The sequence below is a fragment of the Amblyomma mixtum genome, chromosome 6 (assembly GCF_055824585.1).
Source record: "Amblyomma mixtum isolate Tamu chromosome 6, ASM5582458v1, whole genome shotgun sequence".
Lineage (NCBI taxonomy): Eukaryota > Metazoa > Arthropoda > Arachnida > Ixodida > Ixodidae > Amblyomma > Amblyomma mixtum.
The window spans coordinates 98428064-98447665 of NC_143017.1; the positions used below are offsets into that span (position 1 = coordinate 98428064).

The window sequence follows — 19602 nt, forward strand, 5'->3', positions numbered from 1 at the left end:
ACACGGCAACGCGACGCTATCGCCCCCTTTCAAAATCTCGATGTAGCCTCGTGGGGGACCTTGGAAGCGTGAAATTGTGAAGAGCAGCAGTTGGCAATCTCGGAGGCCAATACAGCAAAATTCCGAACAGGTTATAATTTGAACGATTTGAAAGCAGGCTTTTTTAAATTTGTGAGGTGTGCAGAGTAAAAGCCACTCATTCGTTTGATGAAGATATGACCCACCTCCTACATTGTTTGGAACGTCTGCAAAAAATAGCCTCCGAAATTGGCATAACTACACGGCTTTGTAGGCTGTAACGCGATGCCATCTACCTTTTTCTAGCTGGTGGCGAGAGGTCGCTAGTGCTGCAGATGCTTGAAGTTTCCAAGCGTTAGATAATCCTGAAGCGCACTGCCCGGTGTACGCTCTATTATACACGAGCCTGCCTGTGCTCTGGAATTAACGTCTAGTTGTCTTACGTCAAATTACGTCTGGTTGAATTACGTCTGCTTGGTTGTCTTCAATCAGATGCCACTTAGGGGACACATATTGGACCGTTGCTAGGCAACAGAAAATTCATGCAAGAATATCGCTTACTCGAGATGTCATTTTTAAAGAGAGAGCTACATCTGGACACCCCTGCATAGTTGCCGCCAGACGTAGGGTATGCGATGACGTTTGAATGAAAGTTTCGGACCCCTTCAATGTCATCAAGACTATTAGTATTTTGCGGGCTGAATTAATTTTGCTCACGTTGCATCTTCTCTTTATGTTGTACGCACATATTTCGAATGGTGCAAATTAGTTACAGTAATTTCCCCATCGCCCAGCTCCCACTCAAGAAGCGTAGCCAGCTGAGCTAAAATGGCTGTCGTCTTCGTCGTCTGCTGCAAGTGCAGAACGCCAGTAATAGACCCTATGAAAAATTTGAGTTATGAATCGCCTCTGCTGAAATGTAGGACCTTGCAGTCGTTTTTTAAGCAGGCGCGCACGTTAGCTAACCTCCGTGTTCGGGATTTTGTTTAGGACATGAGTTTAGAACGCTAGACGCGGTTGCTAGGTGCTGTGACGTCAGCGCGGAATTTATCCGACTCGTTTCGAAACTTCTCCGAGGATAGCCGACGAAGCCCGAACGCGAGCCGAGGGTGACGTTTAGGTCAATGCCTGATCGCTGCGCGTACGGAGTTACGTTACCGCCGGACTACCGCTGGTTAACGAAGAGAAACCCGGCGCCGTGCTACGGAGTCGAGTGGAGACCAGTGAACATGGTCACCCGGAGGCCCGAGCCCGGGCGAGGTCGGCCGCGAGTGGCTGTGTAGGGCAGACGGTGCAGTATCGACAGCTGAATGCTAGGCCTAATAGCACTGCCGTCTGCCGAAGAACCGTGATGTGAAGTCACAAGGAACTTTGATCTTCCCGAGCGTACGTTATAATGAGTGGACGGCCGAGGACGACTTCCTTTGCTGAAGGGAACAAGCAGCCTCAACAGCCGAATTTTCTCGCTGGAGTGAAAATAACCAGTAAGTACGGTTCGTAGGCCTAACGCTCGTAACATGGCGCAGCGCGGCGGGGCCGGTGACTCGCGATCAAAAGAAAAAAAAAAAGCAGGGCGGGGGGCAGCGTGGCACAGCGCGTCGTCTCCTCTGTCTCTCTCTTGCATGCCCGTGGGGATCGGGCGTTGCGCCACGTTAGATTCGGATCTGGATCTGGCCACCAATATCATAAACGAGATCGACCTGGTGCCCGGTAAGTGGAGGTGTGCGGGCGCGGCGTCGGCCCCCGGGCGTACATATCTCCAGTGGTCGCGGCTCCGGTGCAGGCAAGGACGGCGCCAAGGTGACCACGGTGCTGGCCACCCCGGGCCAGGGGCCGGACCGGCCGCAGGAGGTGTCCTACTGCGACACCAAGGTGATCGGCAACGGCTCCTTCGGGGTGGTGTACCAGGCGCGGCTACTGGACTCGGGCCAGCTGGTGGCCATCAAGAAGGTGCTGCAGGACAAGCGCTTCAAGAACCGCGAGCTGCAGATCATGCGCCGCCTGGACCACTGTAACATAGTGAAGCTCAAGTACTTCTTCTACTCGAGCGGCGACAAGAAGGACGAGGTGTACCTGAACCTGGTGCTCGAGTACATCCCCGAGACCGTGTACCGGGTGGCGCGCCACTACAGCAAGTCCAAGCAGACCATCCCGATCTCCTTCATCAAGGTGAGCTTGCTGGTGCCCTCCTGTCGGTGGCAGGCGGCCGATCCATGTCTAACCCGAACGTGTGTACCCACGCAGCTCTACATGTACCAGCTGTTCCGCAGCCTGGCCTACATTCATTCTCTGGGCATTTGCCACCGAGACATCAAACCTCAGAACCTACTGCTTGACCCAGAGACGGGCGTTCTCAAGCTGTGCGACTTTGGCAGGTGAGTTGGTCTAGCTATCACTTCGACAGTGGTGGCTGCATTGGTTGGTCCTTTGCTTTGTCGACAGTGCCAAGCTGTTGATCAAGGGCGAGCCCAACGTGTCGTACATCTGCTCGCGCTACTACCGGGCCCCCGAGCTGATCTTTGGTGCCACGGACTACACAACCATGATAGACGTGTGGTCGGCGGGCTGCGTGCTAGCCGAACTGCTGCTGGGCCAGCCCATCTTCCCGGGTGACAGTGGCGTGGACCAGCTGGTGGAAATCATCAAGGTCCTCGGCACGCCCTCCAAGGAGCAGATCCGCGAGATGAACAGAAACTACACGGAGTTCAAGTTCCCCCAGATCAAGGCACACCCCTGGCACAAGGTGTTCCGGGCGCGGACACCGCCGGAGGCCATCGACCTGGTGGCCCGGCTGCTCGAATACACACCCAGCGCACGTGTGGGTCCCCTCCAGGCCTGCGCGCATGCCTTCTTCGACGAGCTGCGCGAGCCAGGCACCCGGCTGCCCAGCGGTCGTGAGCTGCCTCCCCTCTTTGACTTCACACCCCACGGTGGGTCATCACATTCAATCGCTTGAAAGAGTGTTTTGCGTTGCACGATTGTCGAGCATCATTGCCAGACATGGTTGCATGCACAGAACGTAAATACATAGTGCATACCTGTGGGGCGTATTCCACTCGCTCTGGAAAGCCATTGCATCTCACTCCTTACTGCGTGGGACTCAGATATGTTAGGTACCGGGTTGGTCGAAAGTCTTCGAGGCCAAAACGTCTGCTTTCAAGTATTGTAGAGAGTGAGGAGTCTCATCCTTTTGCGCTGAGAACGGTAGCTTCATAGTCGCCATAAGCACTCTACCGTGCTGCTCAAAAGGAGACCCTGTGGCCTGGGCAACCTTTGTCCAACCTTGTACTACACGCAAGAGTCCACAAAGGCTCGCAGCTCTAAGGGGCCATCAGCTGAACATGTGTTTTGATATGGTTTAAGCAAAAACATCTTGCCTTGTAGGGAGAGAATCAGGCATGATACAGTTGAATCTTTTTAATTCAGAGTTGTATTAAAAATACTCTTCTTAATTCAACCACTGCGTAATTGAAACTGATCTTCAGTTCCTTTTCAGTTCAAATTGTAGAAAGTGACTATTTCCTGTTTGAGTGAGCTTATCGTTCAAACATAACAGAAAACATAACAGAAATTTTGGCAATTCCTAATAGCCTTATTTGTTCATTTTTCTTTTTTTTTTATTATATTACCATTTGTACTTTATACAGCACTCTTGGCGTTGATGAAGTGTGTGTTGCATCGATGAATATATGGCAGTAGCCCATATGCACTTTGCTATGCACATCAACAACTTTATGCATATGCATGCACTTAAATGCTTGCACGCTTATGTGTATGTATTATTGTGCATGTATATGTTATGTGTATGTATATTAGCATAGAAGTTATACGACTGCCCTAAAGGCATGTGCGAAGGTCGCCATTACATTATTCAACAAAATGTGACATTTTTCATTTGGGGACATACTACTATCTAGTTTCACTTGTACTGGCTTGCAACTGTCACCATGCTCGCTGGTTATTGTTTCCAGTATGGGGTGCATAAAAGCAAGCATGTTCATTGTACTAAGTTCTTGAAACAACTACGGTGTTTCTAGTATAACTATTACAGGATCACGACCTTTAGTCACCAAGCTTCCCACTATGAAAAAAGAGAGAGAGAAAGTGTGTGCGTCATAAAGATAGGTTTGCGGTCACTTTATCTTTTCTTTCTTTTTTTTTTTTTTTGTTATCTTATGGAATGTTTTTCCTGGTTTTTCACTGACAGCAAACATTGTCGTTAATGTGGTGTTTGTTCTGTTATCTGTGGGATCCTCGTGGACCGTTTTCTGTCTGTTGTATGTTTGTCGTAGCTGCTGGCTGCTTTGACCGGCATTCCTGCACATTAGTTTAGAGCAAGGACGTCCATCTGAAGTTCATTCCCTGACCTGTGCAGAGCACATCTTGCACTCAGCTTGCATGTTGTGCTTGCATGGTGTGCAGTTTGCTGCAGGTGAAGCTAGTGGTTTTGTAAAGCATTCCACTCGTACGCCTGATGCTAGCTCTTACGCTAGCCCTTATTATTATTCCTAAAATCTGTAATCCAGCAAGGGAGATTGGCTGTAGCATTGATTGTAAAACTCTCAGTGGTTTGTCGGGCATTCCATTTGTCAGCCATAGTGTGCATGCCTGGTCTTCCTCATTCGTGCCCGTATTTTCCTCTGTTCACGTGGTGACACTTTATCACTTTTAGGTTATCTTTCAGTTATCATATGGCAAGCAGCCGCTTAGATATCTTTGATATTGACAAGGGTAGCTCACGAGACTGAGACACCCCTTATAGAGTACTGTTTTTCCCTCATCTGATTGCTTGTGTCATAAGCGAATTGCACCCTAGCCGTTCACTCGCACCCTAGTTTTGTCACCCTGCCATGGCACTTTGCCATTATCCGTTGCTCATCCGTAGCAGCAGGTTTTCCTGTATGATCGCTATTTGTTATCATCCATGTAAGGTAATAGCAACGTGCTTTTTTTTTAAATCTTTCTGGTTTGGAGAAAATTGCTTTCAAGCCTCGCTGGAAGAGGGTTGACAGGCATGAGGATGAAAATAGCCATGACGTTGGAGTCGCTCAGTGTAGAAGTGGTTAGTAACAGCTGTTTTTGCTAGTGCATACACCTGCTGAAGCACATTGGATAGTTATTGTGGCTGTGTGCATGACTTGTATTCATCTTTTGCCTGTGCGAGTGTTAGTGCATTTGCGGTAAGTTTTGGGAGTGAGATGTTGATTAGCGACATGCTGGTACCGTATCTTCCACAAGGCTGGTCCACTTGAAATTGCATGTGCCCCTTGCAGAATTGGTATAAATGGGCATTTCGTCTGTGAATCAGCATGTTCACCATGCTGGTTGTGACCCATTTATTAACTGTGTCACGTTACCATTTAGCAACACTTTTAGTAGGCATTTATGGCCTGTTGGTGTTGATTCAATCCAGTGGAGCTGCTATTGGATTGTGTTGGCAGGCCCGGGTGGTACGATGTAGTGAGTGGTGGGCATGTGTGGGACACCGTTTGCGTAGAAGGCTGAGGTGTTTGCGTTGGGTTGCAGTTGATGCAAAACAATAGCCTCTGAGGAATTTGTGTGGTGGGGGTAGTCTCGGATGGGTGAGCGAAAATGTCTTGTGGAAGTTCGTGATTGCTCTTACGAACTGTTAAACTGATCATAATTTGTGCAGGTGTGGAAGCCCCTTAATTCAACTGCAGGGATTGTTTGTTCCTTTTCTTGCTTGCTTTCTTCTTTTTCGTATACCATTGGAGGGCCGACTAGCAGTTGTGAAACCTTATTTGACAGTAAAGTAACAAGTGCAGTCTGAGAAGCAGTGCAAAAGTAAGTGGTCATGATCACAGCTTTGGATTGGTAATGATATAAACTAAAATCCGCGTATTTGAATGGACAATTGCGACATAGTGGATGGCAATGCCATGTAGCATGTTTTCAAGGGAAAGCAACGAGATTGGGGAAAGAAAGAGAAAGCAGCATGGAATTTACCACAAGTACCTTTATACTTAGTTGTTTTTCTTATTTTCAGTTAGAACAACTGCTATAATAGTGCAGCTTATGGGTGTAGACAGCCGTTAACTTCAGCTAACCCTTCTTGTTTAACGTGGCAGTTCAGGGCACAAAAGAGTGTACAATAAAGATTTTATTGCCATCTGTTTAGTATAGCAGATGTCAAAGAATGACTGAGCACTTCAAGAATGCATGTTTGTTGTTAGGAATAAAGTGTAGTATCTGAATTTTTATTGTCAACAGTCGAAGCTGGCTTTCAAAATGTCTAAACTAGTGAAGTTAAGCTTGCAGAGTAATCTGTGCATGTGGCTAAATAGCCTTGTTTGCAGACAGATGTGAGCAGCATTGTACAAAAACTTGCTTTTGTATTTTCTCAGAAATTTTAGCATTATGCCCGTGACACATGTTTATGTCCAGGGTACCTCGTGATGCCCCGGTACTGAGATTTTGGTATACATTAAAGAATTGGGAGTTTGTTGGACATAATCCGAAGTCCTTTTCTATGGCACACTTCATAGCCCATAGTTCACTTTGACACACACACACGCACGCGCGCACATTTCCTTGTGTTTGGTCATGGTATTTTCTCCTTTCTTTGTCATTTAACAATTGAAAGAAATCAACAGTGATTTCAGACATGCCTTTTCTTGTTATAACAACAGTAGGGAAGTATCATTTCTTTTAATAACTGTTTATATCAATTTTCTGAATTGTGGCTAATGCTTTGGCTATCCTGCTTGGATAAGAATTACGTCTGCAGCTTTGTGTAAATTTAACACGAGTCTGTGACAGTTTCTGTGCGCTGCTGCATTGGTCAAGTGATCACCAGCTATCTCTTGAACTTTATCGTTTAAATAGCAGTCTGGTGCTAGATAAGAGTTTAGAAACATTAAAAAATTCCTGCAGCTCTTTCTATATGATGGCACTAGCTAGGGCAGAATTCAAGGTTTTGGCCGAAATTTATATTTTAAATTGCCAGAGGAAGTCTGGCCAGAGCCGATGGTTGCATCGTGCTGTCAAAAATTTCCCTCCAAGTAATCTAGTTAAGTTGCCTGGAGTTGATAAACTGTACTTTATCATATTGTTTTTATTTTTGTTGGAAGAAACTTCAGGCGCCTTAATTTGTTCTCTCGCTGCTAGTTGCTGTTTCTTAAACAGGTTTAACCAAGCTTTCTCACAGTCTATTCCATTTCCAGAAAAGCATGCGGCCACCATGCTTCCAGCAAAAGCTGTTGCTGGAAGCTGTGATTGATATCGGCAGTTTTGTTTTGTTGGTAGTATTCTGAAAACTTCATTATTGCTCTCAGGTGTAGTTTTAACAGAATCCTTGCATCTTGTTTAACGTCATGCTCATTATCGCCACTGTACGTCATCTAGGCAGTGCTGCAGTCATCCTGTCCATAGAGTTGCATATGGTTGCTATACTAAATGTATATCATGTCCTCAGTGTCATGGTTTGCAGTACACAGTCTACCATCAGAAAACAAGACTACCTTATGGGAAAATTAGGCTAAATTGTTCCGCTCAGTTTCTCAGTGCCATAGCTGAGTATTCGTCTATTTGGGCAAGGAGCTTTCGGTGGACACACAAATAAAGTCTATAAATGTCAGTACACTTCTTTAACTCTTTCCTTACCACGGGAAAAACGACCATTTTTCACATGTCTCAGACAAAATTTTTTTTTAGAAAAGGTGTGATAGATAAAATTATATAAAATGCATAACAATAATTCAGATAGAATGCGCTTTATAATGAAATTTATTTGAACACATATTCTGCTTGAAATGCTGTGAAAAAAAAATCAGTAAACACAACAAAAAGTAAAAAAGAAGAAAAGTTTTGTGTTTATATGACAATAACTTTCCAAACACTTGTACTAAAAAAATTCTAGAAACTACAAAACAATTCAAATTCTTTCTAAAACATGGCATTAAAGTTTGAAAATTATAACTTGAATAGTTTTCGAGCTAGACTTTTTTTTCTTCATGCCTCTTGAAAAGGCTCGTTTGAGAGTGCCCTTTATATGATTTTTACAGTCCAACAAAAAAAAAATTGGAAGTGTAATGTTATGCGCCAAACGAAAGCTTGGTAAGCGTGGTTTAAAAAATACAAATCAAAACTTATTTAATTTACGTCAAAAATTAAAAAAAAAATATAAAACACAACAAGTATAGGTGTGATATTGCGATATATAGTATGCGATAAGTATAGATGCGATGTAGCTGCAGAATCGAAATCCGACGTTACAACATCTTCGTCCGAGTCACTGCTGCTCGGAGGATCTTGAAAATCAGCTGCAGAGGCTAGAGAATCACGTGCAGCGGGACTCTTCCGAGCGCGCGAAGCGCCCGACCTCGACGTGACGCCATCCTCACCGCGTATTATGTCGCAATAAGCCTATGCTCCAAGGGCACTTCAAAAATGCACGACTGGCGGGGAAATTACGAACTAGGCCGAAAATGGAACTAACCGTCTGAACAACAAACCAGATGCGCCCGCACAAGCGGACAGGAAAAAGAAAGCGAAACTATCAGGCCAACGTTCCGGGATCGGTTTGCGCAGTTACAGCGTCTGAACCAAAATCCAACAATGCAACATCGTCACCAGAGACTCTACTACTCGTAGCATAGATAATAATTGCAGTCAACGCAGTAGAATTGCGCGCAGCAAGGTTTTTCCGAGCGCGCGCCGTCTGCGCGCCCGACGCCATGCACGGAGCGTCCGCGCCGTACCCTCCGCTTCAAGGGCATTTCAAAAATTCGCGCGTCGTGGGAAAATTGCTCTCTACGCAGAAACCGAAACTGTAGTCTCTGGAGAACAACTTAGATGGCGCCACATCACCGTAACGGCTACAATGAGGAGCTTCGGTTCGCACAAACAGACCGGAACGAGGAATCTGAACGCACAGGCGAGCGTTCTGGGCTCTCGTTGCCCAGTTTGGGCTTCGAAACAATACCTGACGATACAGCATCGTCGTCAGGGTCCGTGCTAATCGATACATCAAAAATATGTGGTGCAAACGCAGCAGAATTGAGTGGAACGGGGTTTTTTCGAGCGAGCGCCATTCCCGATGATGACGGCTTGTTCAGAGCGCCCGACGCCGCACACCCAACTTCAAGCGCGTCTCAAAAATTGCCGCTTTTTGGCAAAAATATAAACTAAACAGGAAGTTGAAGTTTAATGTGTGAACAACAAACCGAATGACTCAGCAAGTCCGTAGCGGCCGCGGTCGCGCTGCCGTAGCGCTTCGAATTTTTCGATCACCGGTGATCGAAGCACAGTGGCGTGGTAACGAAAGAGTTAAACATTTACCATGGTCATGGCTGGCTGCTTATGAGAAGCTTGCTCTGGTAGTCTATTAGCAGTCTAAATGCACACAGTGACTGAAATGATGGCCTTTCTTGTGTAGATTTCACAGCGTGGTTTATGATGGACGTTTTATTTACCTCTCAAAGCCATAGCACAAATTTGAAATCTCGTATTTGCATAGTTTTCAGCGTCACTGACTGTTTACATTGGCTGCTATCACATTACAGCCTTCCTACTTTCAAAGCCACGAAGCTGTTCGAAGCTAGTTGTGATCGATTTCTATCGAGGATTCTTTTGAATTTTGTCTTACAGTTGGTCACAGTCTAAAGCAGTTAATTGTATGATAAAATCCATATGATGTTAATATTATTGGTTGTCTATGTCATGTAGTCCCTCATTGAGAAATAGTTTTGTTTTTAATGCAAAAAGCATCACTGTAAGTACTACATGTAACTGATATTGAGTGCCATTTTGCATCATCGGTCGAGTGTCATCGGTGATTTTTCGCAAGTAGAGACTTGGTCAGCTGCGTGGCCTTAGCTGGCAGCACTAGTGCTGTCAAACGGTGTGACGAGGTGAACATTGCATGTGCTTGATGGTGGCCTTTCATCTCTTGTACTCGTTTTCGGCGCTATATCGCCCTTATGCACTGAAGCTAGCCTAGCGAACTAAAGGCTAAAGGCAGCTCTCACCTGTTGATTTGAGCGTGCTTTGCTACTGAAGGCTTGCAGAAATCATCTATTCCTTAACCGTAATGCCCAATTGTGCTATTTATTGAGCAGTCATAATCGAATTAGACATATTACGATAGGCAGTGGCTAGTTCCAAAGCAGAGTCCGCTACAGCTTCAACGTGGAACAGGTTAGGCCTACCACTGCCTAGTCTCGAGAAGCTGCACAGCACTTACGTTGGTGCAGTGTACTCTTGCCTCTGAGTTGCATGTCAACTGCTGTGTTCTTTATGTCAAATAGGAATAGTGTATCAAACTATCTACCCCTTTCGAGTTCAGTTGTATTGGAAGCACAAAATGCAGGAACCCTTTGGAAACAGTGGTTTTTAGCTTGTGTGGATGAAAATTGTCATTTTTCTTATACAGTTGAAGCTCATTATAACGAAGTCGATTTTTCACGGAAATTTGTTTGTTATCCCGCAAAAAAATCCAATAAACCCCAAGCAAGGGGCACTCTAAGATGGAAAGCACAAAATTGCAAAACCGGACAATTTTTTAACCTAAAGTGTGGTATAAACATTTGAAACGTCTCCTTTCATTTCATGCTCAAAAATGAACACACAGCTAGATACTCTGGTCACGTGCACAAACAATTTATTTAAGAACCGATATGATCTTTGTTTGGCAGCACTTCACGGTATTTGCCATGATAAACTTCTCGACGGAATCAATAGAGTGCAGTGCTTTCTCGACGTCAGCTGATTTGGCCACAGGTACCTTCTCGAGGTCGCCCCTTAATTTCCTGGTTATGTCAGCTGCCTCAGCGCTGCTTAAAGCTCTCTTCGCTTTCATCATCACTATTGGCTTCATGTACAGGAAGTGGTTGACCGACAATTTCTTTGTCGGTCAGTGTGGGCGCCACAGCCAAGTTATCTGCAGATACGAAACCCTCGAATGTAACGTTTGGAACCACCAGTTATCAGATCATTTTGCTGAAATTCTCTGCTTGAGGTTCAGGATCATTGGACTCTGTCGGACTGGCGGATGGCATCAGCCCAGCATCGACACAAACTCTCACAGTCAACTGCATCACTTCATTCCATGCACCGTACAGAGTGTCCAGTTGTTTTAAGGTTTATGGTTGTTGACATGTCCCTGTCTATATCGCAAACAAGGTGTGTTACCAGTCGCTTCCGACAGCAGCATTTTAAGACCGAATGATGCCCCTATCCAATGGCTGGAGCACGGAGGTTGAATTCGATGGCAGAGAAACTTAGCGCTCCGCTTCAACTGGAACACGCTCTTTTGAGCAGAGCAGTTGTTCAATATTAGGTGTTAAGGCCGTCAACTATTCTTCAGACAGTGCTAATGTCATCCATGCCTTCTTATTAGAACAGTAGTCTGCTTGTAGGTTGTGGACGTTGTGCAGGCCCCTGGGTCGATCTGACTTACCAGTGACAGTTAGCCGCCTCTTGTCAGATTCATCCATATTCAAAGCAACTGAGATGGTGACGCATTCTTTACTTTTCTTGCCACATCAACACAGTTTGTTCTTTGCAGTGAACAATTTTTCCGAGAGCAGCTTGAAAAAAACAACAAAAAAACGTCGTCTCCCCCACATTGTACATGTCGCGCTCCTGTTGCATTCAGAACCTTTCTAGCCACATCTTGCTGTTCTCGAAGTTAACCGCTGCTTCTTCACCAGACAAGGCGTGGGAAACAATCTCATTGCAGTCTGAATCAGTGGAGCCAACCACTGCTTGCATAAAAGTCAACATGGCCCAAGACAAACTAGACTTCTCGCCTTCATTTGAAGGGAGCAAACCAGACACAGGCAGGGTGTGCACTAACATTATTGAACCACAGAAGGCATCTTCAGCATCCTTGTGGTGATATGGCCTAACATGCTTTGAACAAATAAATGGCAGTGCAAGCAGACGAGGACTAAACGAGACAACAAGGTCAGCGCCGTCCTTGTTGTCTCATGTAGTCCTCGTCTCCTTGCGCTGCCATTTACTTGTTCAAGACACGTACCAATACGCCCAATTTTCCACGGTAACATGCTTCCAGTCATTCTTCACAGCACCTTTGGAATGGATGTTTTCAATCATCTACCTTGCATTTAATATTGTCGATAGAGTGCTAGGCACAACACTAAAGTCCACAGCAATGTCCGTTTTCTTGCGTCTGCTGTCGACTACCCTAAAAAACTTGGTCTTCGTTTCTAGCGAGACTGCCTTGCATTTCTGAGCAGACATTTCGCATGACGGAGTTGACAGAATCACGGAATATGGACCCAGTGCCTGCTGGTCGGCAGAAGTGCTGGCAGGGGCACGTGGACGATGGTTTGATCATGCACCAGTCATATGCTAGATGACCGTTGACGCTAGTTTCTTTTTCCGCCCCTAGATGTCCGCGGCATGCAATTCAAACAATCTAAATTTTGCGTTAGTTTAGGTTTTTTGAGCCATGCGAACACAAAAAACTACTCCGTTTTAACCGATCAAGCGTCAAATTTTGATTGTTTTTTTGTTTGTTTTTTTTTGTTATATAGATAGCACTCTCATAGAAATAAAGCATGGACCAGCCAAACTTTGATTTGGCTTCGTTTTATTCAGTAGTTCACTATATTCGTGTCCGTTATAACGAGGTTCAACTGTACACGGTAGCTGTTTACTAGTGGTGCATGCACATGTCCTGCCAGAAAGACATCGCTGCCGCCTTGTGCAATTACACTGCGGCACCTTCTTAAAAGTAATGCCAGATTGCCTTTTTATGCAGTTTTGTGTACTGCTCAGTCCTCACAGCACAGCTACATGTTCTGTTTTAGTAACTTGTAGTTTGTAGCTGAATGCACACATGTTCATCTTGGCATGCCAGACTCGGAGGAAGTTTTCTCTGCCTCATTTTCTTTTCTTAATATTTGCAGAAAATGTTGGCATTCATGGCAGCCTGTAGTGCTTGTTTATTTCCCCCCCCCCCCCCCCCCCCCTTCTATTTGTTGCTTGCTGTGGTTGTGGTTTACCCCCCCCCCCCCCCCCCCCCCCCCCCCCCAGCGCCACTGTGCGATGAGGAGCCATCATCTTGTCTTACATGGACATTGTTGTGTTGCGCTGCAGAGCACTTGTGTTCGCCTAGCCACTGAACGCAGGTGTTGGCTGAAGTACTTTCACGGCATCCCCTTTTTTGTGTATGGAGGTTTGCAGTGGCATTTTGTTCCGTCGTCCTGGTGCAAATATTAACGGTGCTCACTTTACTGCTTTAGTTGCTTTCACATCTGTGTTAGAACAATGTGCTCACATATTACTGTGTCAGACAAATCTGCATTGAGCTAGAGTGCGCACAGGTAAAACTAGTCTTGTTAGCAGTGGAAATATACCGTGGCAGCAAGTTTGCTCAGAGATACGTTTGATGAAGTGTGTAGTCGGGCGAGCTTGCTTTGGCATGCAGCTAACTTTAATTTAAAGGGGGACCCTGGTCTTGAAAAGAAAATTTTATTAATCTAGATATAGTAATGAAATTCTCAGGCCACATGTATTTTTCTGCGCTGATTCTAAATATGTCATTTAATTTCGTGTAAAGGAATTCCTTGAGCACTTGTGCAATTTTTATGAAAGTATTTTGGGAAAAGTTTTGAAGAAAATTTGCTGCAGGAAACTCGCTGAAATGCATGCCATTGGGTTCTCTTGACACCAAGGAATGCAATAAGGGTAAAATTATCATCCTGGCTATCATAGAACTTGAGTTATAGAGTTTTGAAGTTGTCGCCTCAGAAATGAGAAGAAAAGTGCGTATTCCTGTTTCTGAAGTGGCAGCTTCAGTACCCTATAACTCAAGTTCTATGATAGCATCGCATTTCAGCGCATTTCAGATCGCATTTCAGCGAGTTTCCTGCAGCAAATTTTCTGCAAAACTTTTCCCAAAATACTTGCATGAAAATTGCACATGTCCTCAAGGAATTGTTTTACACGAAATTAAATGACATCTAGAATCAGTGCACGAAAATACATGTGGCCTGAAAATTTTATAACTGTGACTTCATTAATAATTTTTTTTTTTTTTTTCAAGACCTTGATGCAGACTTGAATGGCATTACAAATGTTTTGTACATCTTGCATTCCTCCCTTGTGGTAGTGCTTCTTGCTTTGATGCCACCTGCCTCATACCATTGTTTGCTTTTTCATAGAGCAATAAGCAGCCCTTATTCTCTGAACACTTAGGACGTGCAACCCGCGAGTGTGTGTTCATGATGGCTGATGCGAAGCACTGTACTGAGGCATTGGTGGCGCACATGTGCAGAGCTGTCCCTGGAGCCGCAGCTGAACGCCACGCTGATCCCAGCGCATCTGCGAGGTGGGGAGGCTGCTCCCGCAGCGGGGGCAGCAGGGTCTTCTGAGCCGGCCGAGGCATCCACCTCCAACAGCGGCCCCGTGTAAATAAAGTGTGTGTGTACATAGGCGTGTACATACCCTGCGGGAGGAGGAGGAGGGCCCCCCCCCCCCCACACCCGCTATTTATTGTGTGGCATTAGAGTTTTAGACGTGTAGCGCCAGAAATAAACGTTTCCCATCTGCCTCTCTCTCCTCTGTCCCTGGACCCTCGCTCTCTCACTCCCTCAGAGGTTGTTGTTTGGAATGGGCAGCTTGTGTTTCGCGTGTCGCCAGGGAGCCACTCTTTTTTTTTCTAGCTGGAAATGAGTGATCCACACACGCACGTGCAAAGTGTGTACACTGTGGCTACTTCTGACTGAGCTACACCACCGAGAAAAGTGCCTGGCCAGTGCTGCAGCTCAACTGTTGGCGAGAGATGTGGCGGTGGCCTCAAACCACCTCGCCAATACCGTGGCAAGAGTCGTGATTGATCGGAAATTCAGGGGGCTTGCAAATGGCTTGAGCCGAGTCCTTTCTGCATATGTGCACCACTGCCAAATACGTCTTGTGGCGCCAAACATGCCAATTGTCTTTTTCTCGTGGCACTGTAAGGACAAAATTTTAGCTTGTGGAAACTGCAGTTGTGCGGAGTTCACCAGCTTGGCAACATTTAATCTGGCGTGGAACTTGCACAGCAGAACAATATTGAGTTGACAGATTGATAGATGGACCTGGTACTTTCCAGCTTTCAAGACATTTGGAACTCTGGTAGGGTCTCCAAAATGTTCCTTGTGCAAGGCTGTCTAGTGAAGACCGGAGTCAAGATCCATGTGTTGTTGACTGGAGATAAAAAGCTTGCTAGAAGAGGTGATAAGACCGTTTGTGTTTAGAGCACTAATGCACATTCGCTGTTGGGACTCCCGCGTAATGTATGCCTGTGCTTTTGCCATATAGTACGTTCTAGTGTCCAGATTTTATTGAATTAAAGCGGGCATTTTGGCTCCTTTATTAGCCTGTGGTTTTTTGTAATGTTTTTTATTGTTTTATTTATTCATACATGCAAAAAAAAAAAAAAAATTGCTGCAGTGGGAGCTTATGCACTGTCTCACTTGTTTTGGTTCTGCATACCACTTTTGTATATTTGGACAAATGCTTGTTTGCATCTTTAAAGTGTAGATAAATGGGTCATTTTTCTGTGCATTCCTTCCTTGCCTGAATTGTGTGTATATATATATATACTTTGTATGCCCCGCCGCAGTGGCTCAGTGGTTACGGCGCTCGGCTACTGACCCAAAAGACGCAGGTTCGATCCCGGCCGCAGCGGCTGAATTTGGATGAAGGCGAAATTCTAGAGGCCCGTGTACTGTGCAATGTCAGTGCACGTTAAAGAACCCCAGGTGGTCAGAAGTTCCGGAGCCCTTCACTACGGCGTCCCTCATAGCCTTAGTTGCTTTGGGACGTTAAACCCCAAGAAACCAATAAACTATACTTTGTATATACAGGTGTACACTTTCTTGTGCATATCTGCACATATACAGGGTGTCTCAGCTAACTTGGACCAAGGTTTTTAAAAAACCTAAGCGTTCATGAGAAATGATATCACGTGGATGTTATTACGGTTTAAGGTTTCAGTACCGTTTTTTTGCTCAGCCAACTTCAGTAATAAGTCGAGATAAATAAATTCACTTTTTAAATATAGCTTGAATCGTTCAGGCGTTGATAGGAAGGTGGTTGGTTTATTGGTTTATTGGGGTTCAACGTCCCAAAGCGACGCAGGCTATGAGAGACGCCGTAGTGGAGGGCTCCGGAAATTTCAACCACCTGGGCTTCTTTAACGTGCACTGACATCGCACAATACACGAGCCTCTGGAATTTCGCCTCCATAGAAATTCAACCGCCGTGGCCGGGATCGAACCCGCGTCTTTCGGGTCAGCAGCCGAACACCATAACCACTGCGCCACCATGGCGGCCCCGATAGGAAAGTTGTGGAGCTCCGCAAATATTGCCCAACCCAGGCACTTCCAACAAGATAAACTTAGCGTGGAAGTTTTTATTCAGGAAAAACTAAAACCCGCGAAGTTTAAAAAATACCATGTGACAGCGCGCCCGGATGCACTGTGGTTACAGCGCTCTCATCTGTGCTTTCTAGAAAACATCACTCGCTTCGCGCCTTTCATGCTGCCTAAAGCAGCGCTTCGCGTTGTGCTTGGTTCCAAGATAAGCGCCAGTGGGTTCGTGTGGCAGTTGAAAGAAAGCGCGGCTCCTGTTTTTCAGCGTAATTCACATGACGTTATCAGGCTTGTTATATGCCGCTTTGCTTGTTGGGATCTTGCTCCCAAATTCGAACTCGAGATTGTCGTGGTTCCTCCGCATGCATTCTGCTAACGTGAGAACACAATTATCGCCGCAGAAACGGGAGCCGCGCTTTCTTTCGAGCGCCGCCCGTACCCACTGGCGCTTATCACGGAACCTAGCACAATGCAGAGCTGTCTTGGGCAGCACGAAAGGCGCGAAGCGAGTGATGTATTTTGCAAAGCATGGATGAGAGAATTGTAATCGCAGTGGATTCGGGCGCACGGAGTGCGCTGTCACGTGGCATTTTTAAACTCTGCGAGCTTTCGTTTTTTCCGAATAAAAACGGCCACGCTAAGTCTATCTCATTGGAAGTGCCTGGGTTGGGCAATATTTGTGGAGCTCCACAACTTTCCTTTTGACGCCTGAACGTTTCAAGCTATATTTAAAAAGTTCATTTATCTCAACCAGTTATTCAAATAGGAAGAGCGAAAGAAATGGTACTGCAACTTTAGATAAACCCTAATAACATTCATGCGATTTCAGTTCTGAAGAACGCTTGGGCTTTTTAAATCTTTGTCTAAGTTAGCTGGGACACCCTGTACACAGTATGTGCTTGTGTACATGTGCACCTATATACTTAGGTGGCATAAGGAATTTTCAAAATGTTTTTGAGCCTTTTATTAGTCGTACTTTAGTAGTTATGCTGGCCTACATTTCAATGAATGCAGCTTAATAGAAAAGTGCCTCAGTTGCTAGGTGCTAGTGGCCCGTGACGAGCCAGAAATCTCATTCATGAGGCTACGCATTTTTGTCAGCAGTGTACATGTGTGCTTGAAGGAGTCTAGACACCTAACTTGTCTTTTCTTCTTTGTAATGATGCAGAAGACATTATTATACATGGATTATCGCGTGGTATTCTATGACCGCTAAATAATTTATAAGTGAGTTTCTTTCTCATGCTGTTTAGGTTTGAAGAGCCGTACGATGACTGACATTAAAGTGCTGTTATAGGTAACGTGAGGCATGAAAAAACAGCAATATAATTGCTTATTCTACATTCATTGCCATTACAGCTCTTGAGGAAGGCTGGCCTCAGCACTGTAGTGAATTAAAGCTATGCTATCGTAGTTTTTCCATGCCTCGCGTGACATATAACCACGCTTTTGTGTCGCAGCTGTCGTTCTGCTGTTGAAGCCGAAACCAAAACAGCAAGACAGAAAAAGTTTATTATGAATTATTTAGCAGTCATAGGTGAATACCGCATGGTGATTCATGCTTAGTAGTGTCTTCCGCATCACTGTAGGGAACAAAACATGCCACCAAAATTAAGTGTCTATACTTGTTTAAAAGAGTGCCAGCTGACATTACGCTTAAACTCTTAGAACACTTTACCCTTTCATTTCCATGCGGTTACTGACATTGCCATCCTCAGCTTGCCATAGCTCAGCTATCACTGCCTCTAAGCACTTCAACAAAAATCTACAATTTAGTAGACTGCCTTATTTGCACTGCAAGAATTTGCTTTATCAGCTTAGAATTCTTAACCTCGTGCAAAGCATTTGCGGGAACACAATGCTGATAATTCACAACACACTAGCTGTACGTTGTGTACTTGTTTACACATGGAGCGGGGCCACAGACGCATCATTGTGCTGTCGGCAGGCAGTGCTTTCTATATATTGTACTAAAAGTATATGGCACCATGAAGTAGTAGTCTGAAGCCAAAGAGAGCATGCCATCCGTGGATCGTTTCTGCTAGCCAAGTTTGGCGACGCGACATTTCTTGGTTTATGGAAATTGTTGCCAGAAGTACGAGCCAAAATATATGGCAAAGAACTCACTTGGCATTCCCTTGAAGACCGACCAATTGTGTCATTACTGTATGCTTGAAACATTTATTTTGCAAGTTCTGGTTTCCCGTGAATTAATGGGTATTGCTCTTCTTAACCTCTGTTGGAGGGAATGTACTGAAACTCATTCTGCTAAGGACTTCTCGTCTAAGTGTACCACAAGTGGTTACGAGTTGTGACGGCTGAGAATTGAATCCCAGCAAAACTGTTACGACTGCTCACGAAGCGACGGTAATGGCGACACTCACTGCGTGTGCACTTTACAAAAGCATCAGTAATTGAATATGGACACTTGCAGCACTAACAGTGTAGCCTCTCTGGCCTGCTTTGTAACTCGCTCCAGTCGTGCAAAATGGACCATGCCCAGTGTTGTGAATTCGTAAACCACTGATTTCACAAATTGCAGAAACGCACTCAGATTTATGAACGTAGTTTTTCAGTGTGGCTTCATATTCAGCACTTAAAATTTGTTCCTGGGACATTTTTTAAAACTATGGTTAAAAACTATGTAATGAGAGTTAGTTATCTAGCAAACAACTTCATGGGAAACCTTATATTGCAAAGAGGAAAATTAGGAGGTCAAGCAACTACAGACCTGCTTATGAGACATCTTGCTTAGAAAGTTGGTAGCCCTCTGCACACAATGCCTCTTAGCTGAATGATAGCGTAATATTGATCTACAAGGGTAATGAGAAAGACCTGAAAAAGGGAATGATTTGCTGGCCGATCATTTCGTGCAAGAAGCATTAAAAAAGGCAGTTGCAAAGTCTGTCATCATCTCATTAGACTGGCTGGTTTGCATAAGGGTACTTTATTTGACTATTGATTGAATTTATGCTGGAAATTCTGAAGCAAAGTACAGAGGAAGGCCTGAACATTCGGATGGAAAGTGACACGAGCTATTGCAATGGCATTTCATGGTAAGATGTGTGGTATTGAAGTACATCTAGGCTGAGCAGTGATGGCAGATCTGGACTGAGAAAGATATTGGTGTATGTTTGGCAGGCAGAGTTGGGTTACATGCAGAAAAAGGAAGTGTGTAACCTAAAACTAAATGAGGCTTGCAGAAAAGCTTCGTATGAGAGCGAGGTTATTGCAGAGA

At 45.1% G+C, this 19602-nt stretch overlaps 1 protein-coding gene across 2 annotated transcripts; it reads left to right on the forward strand.

The window, feature by feature from the left end:
* The first annotated feature begins 1103 nt into the window (after positions 1-1103).
* LOC149339808 (glycogen synthase kinase-3 beta-like) lies at positions 1104-14562 on the forward strand. 2 transcript variants are annotated; one of them, XM_089548472.1, is made up of 6 exons: positions 1104-1502; positions 1675-1728; positions 1802-2187; positions 2263-2393; positions 2461-2948; positions 14285-14562. In XM_089548472.1, exons 1-6 carry the CDS (start codon positions 1415-1417, stop codon positions 14419-14421), a joined length of 1284 nt encoding a protein of 427 aa, XP_089404598.1. In that variant the 5' UTR covers positions 1104-1414; the 3' UTR covers positions 14422-14562. The 2 variants fall into 2 exon arrangements, with proteins under 2 accessions (XP_089404598.1, XP_089404599.1); XM_089548473.1 differs by lacking the exon at positions 1675-1728 and having other exon boundaries at positions 1107-1502.
* The last annotated feature ends 5040 nt before the right edge of the window (positions 14563-19602 follow it).

Coding starts and splice junctions, on each gene's coding strand:
- LOC149339808 (XM_089548472.1), top strand. CDS start 1,415: ATGAGTGGACGGCCGAGGACGACTTCCTTTGCTGAAGGGAACAAGCAG. Junction 2,188..2,262: donor TCCCGATCTCCTTCATCAAG/GTGAGCTTGCTG, acceptor GTACCCACGCAG/CTCTACATGTACCAGCTGTT. Junction 2,394..2,460: donor AAGCTGTGCGACTTTGGCAG/GTGAGTTGGTCT, acceptor CTTTGTCGACAG/TGCCAAGCTGTTGATCAAGG.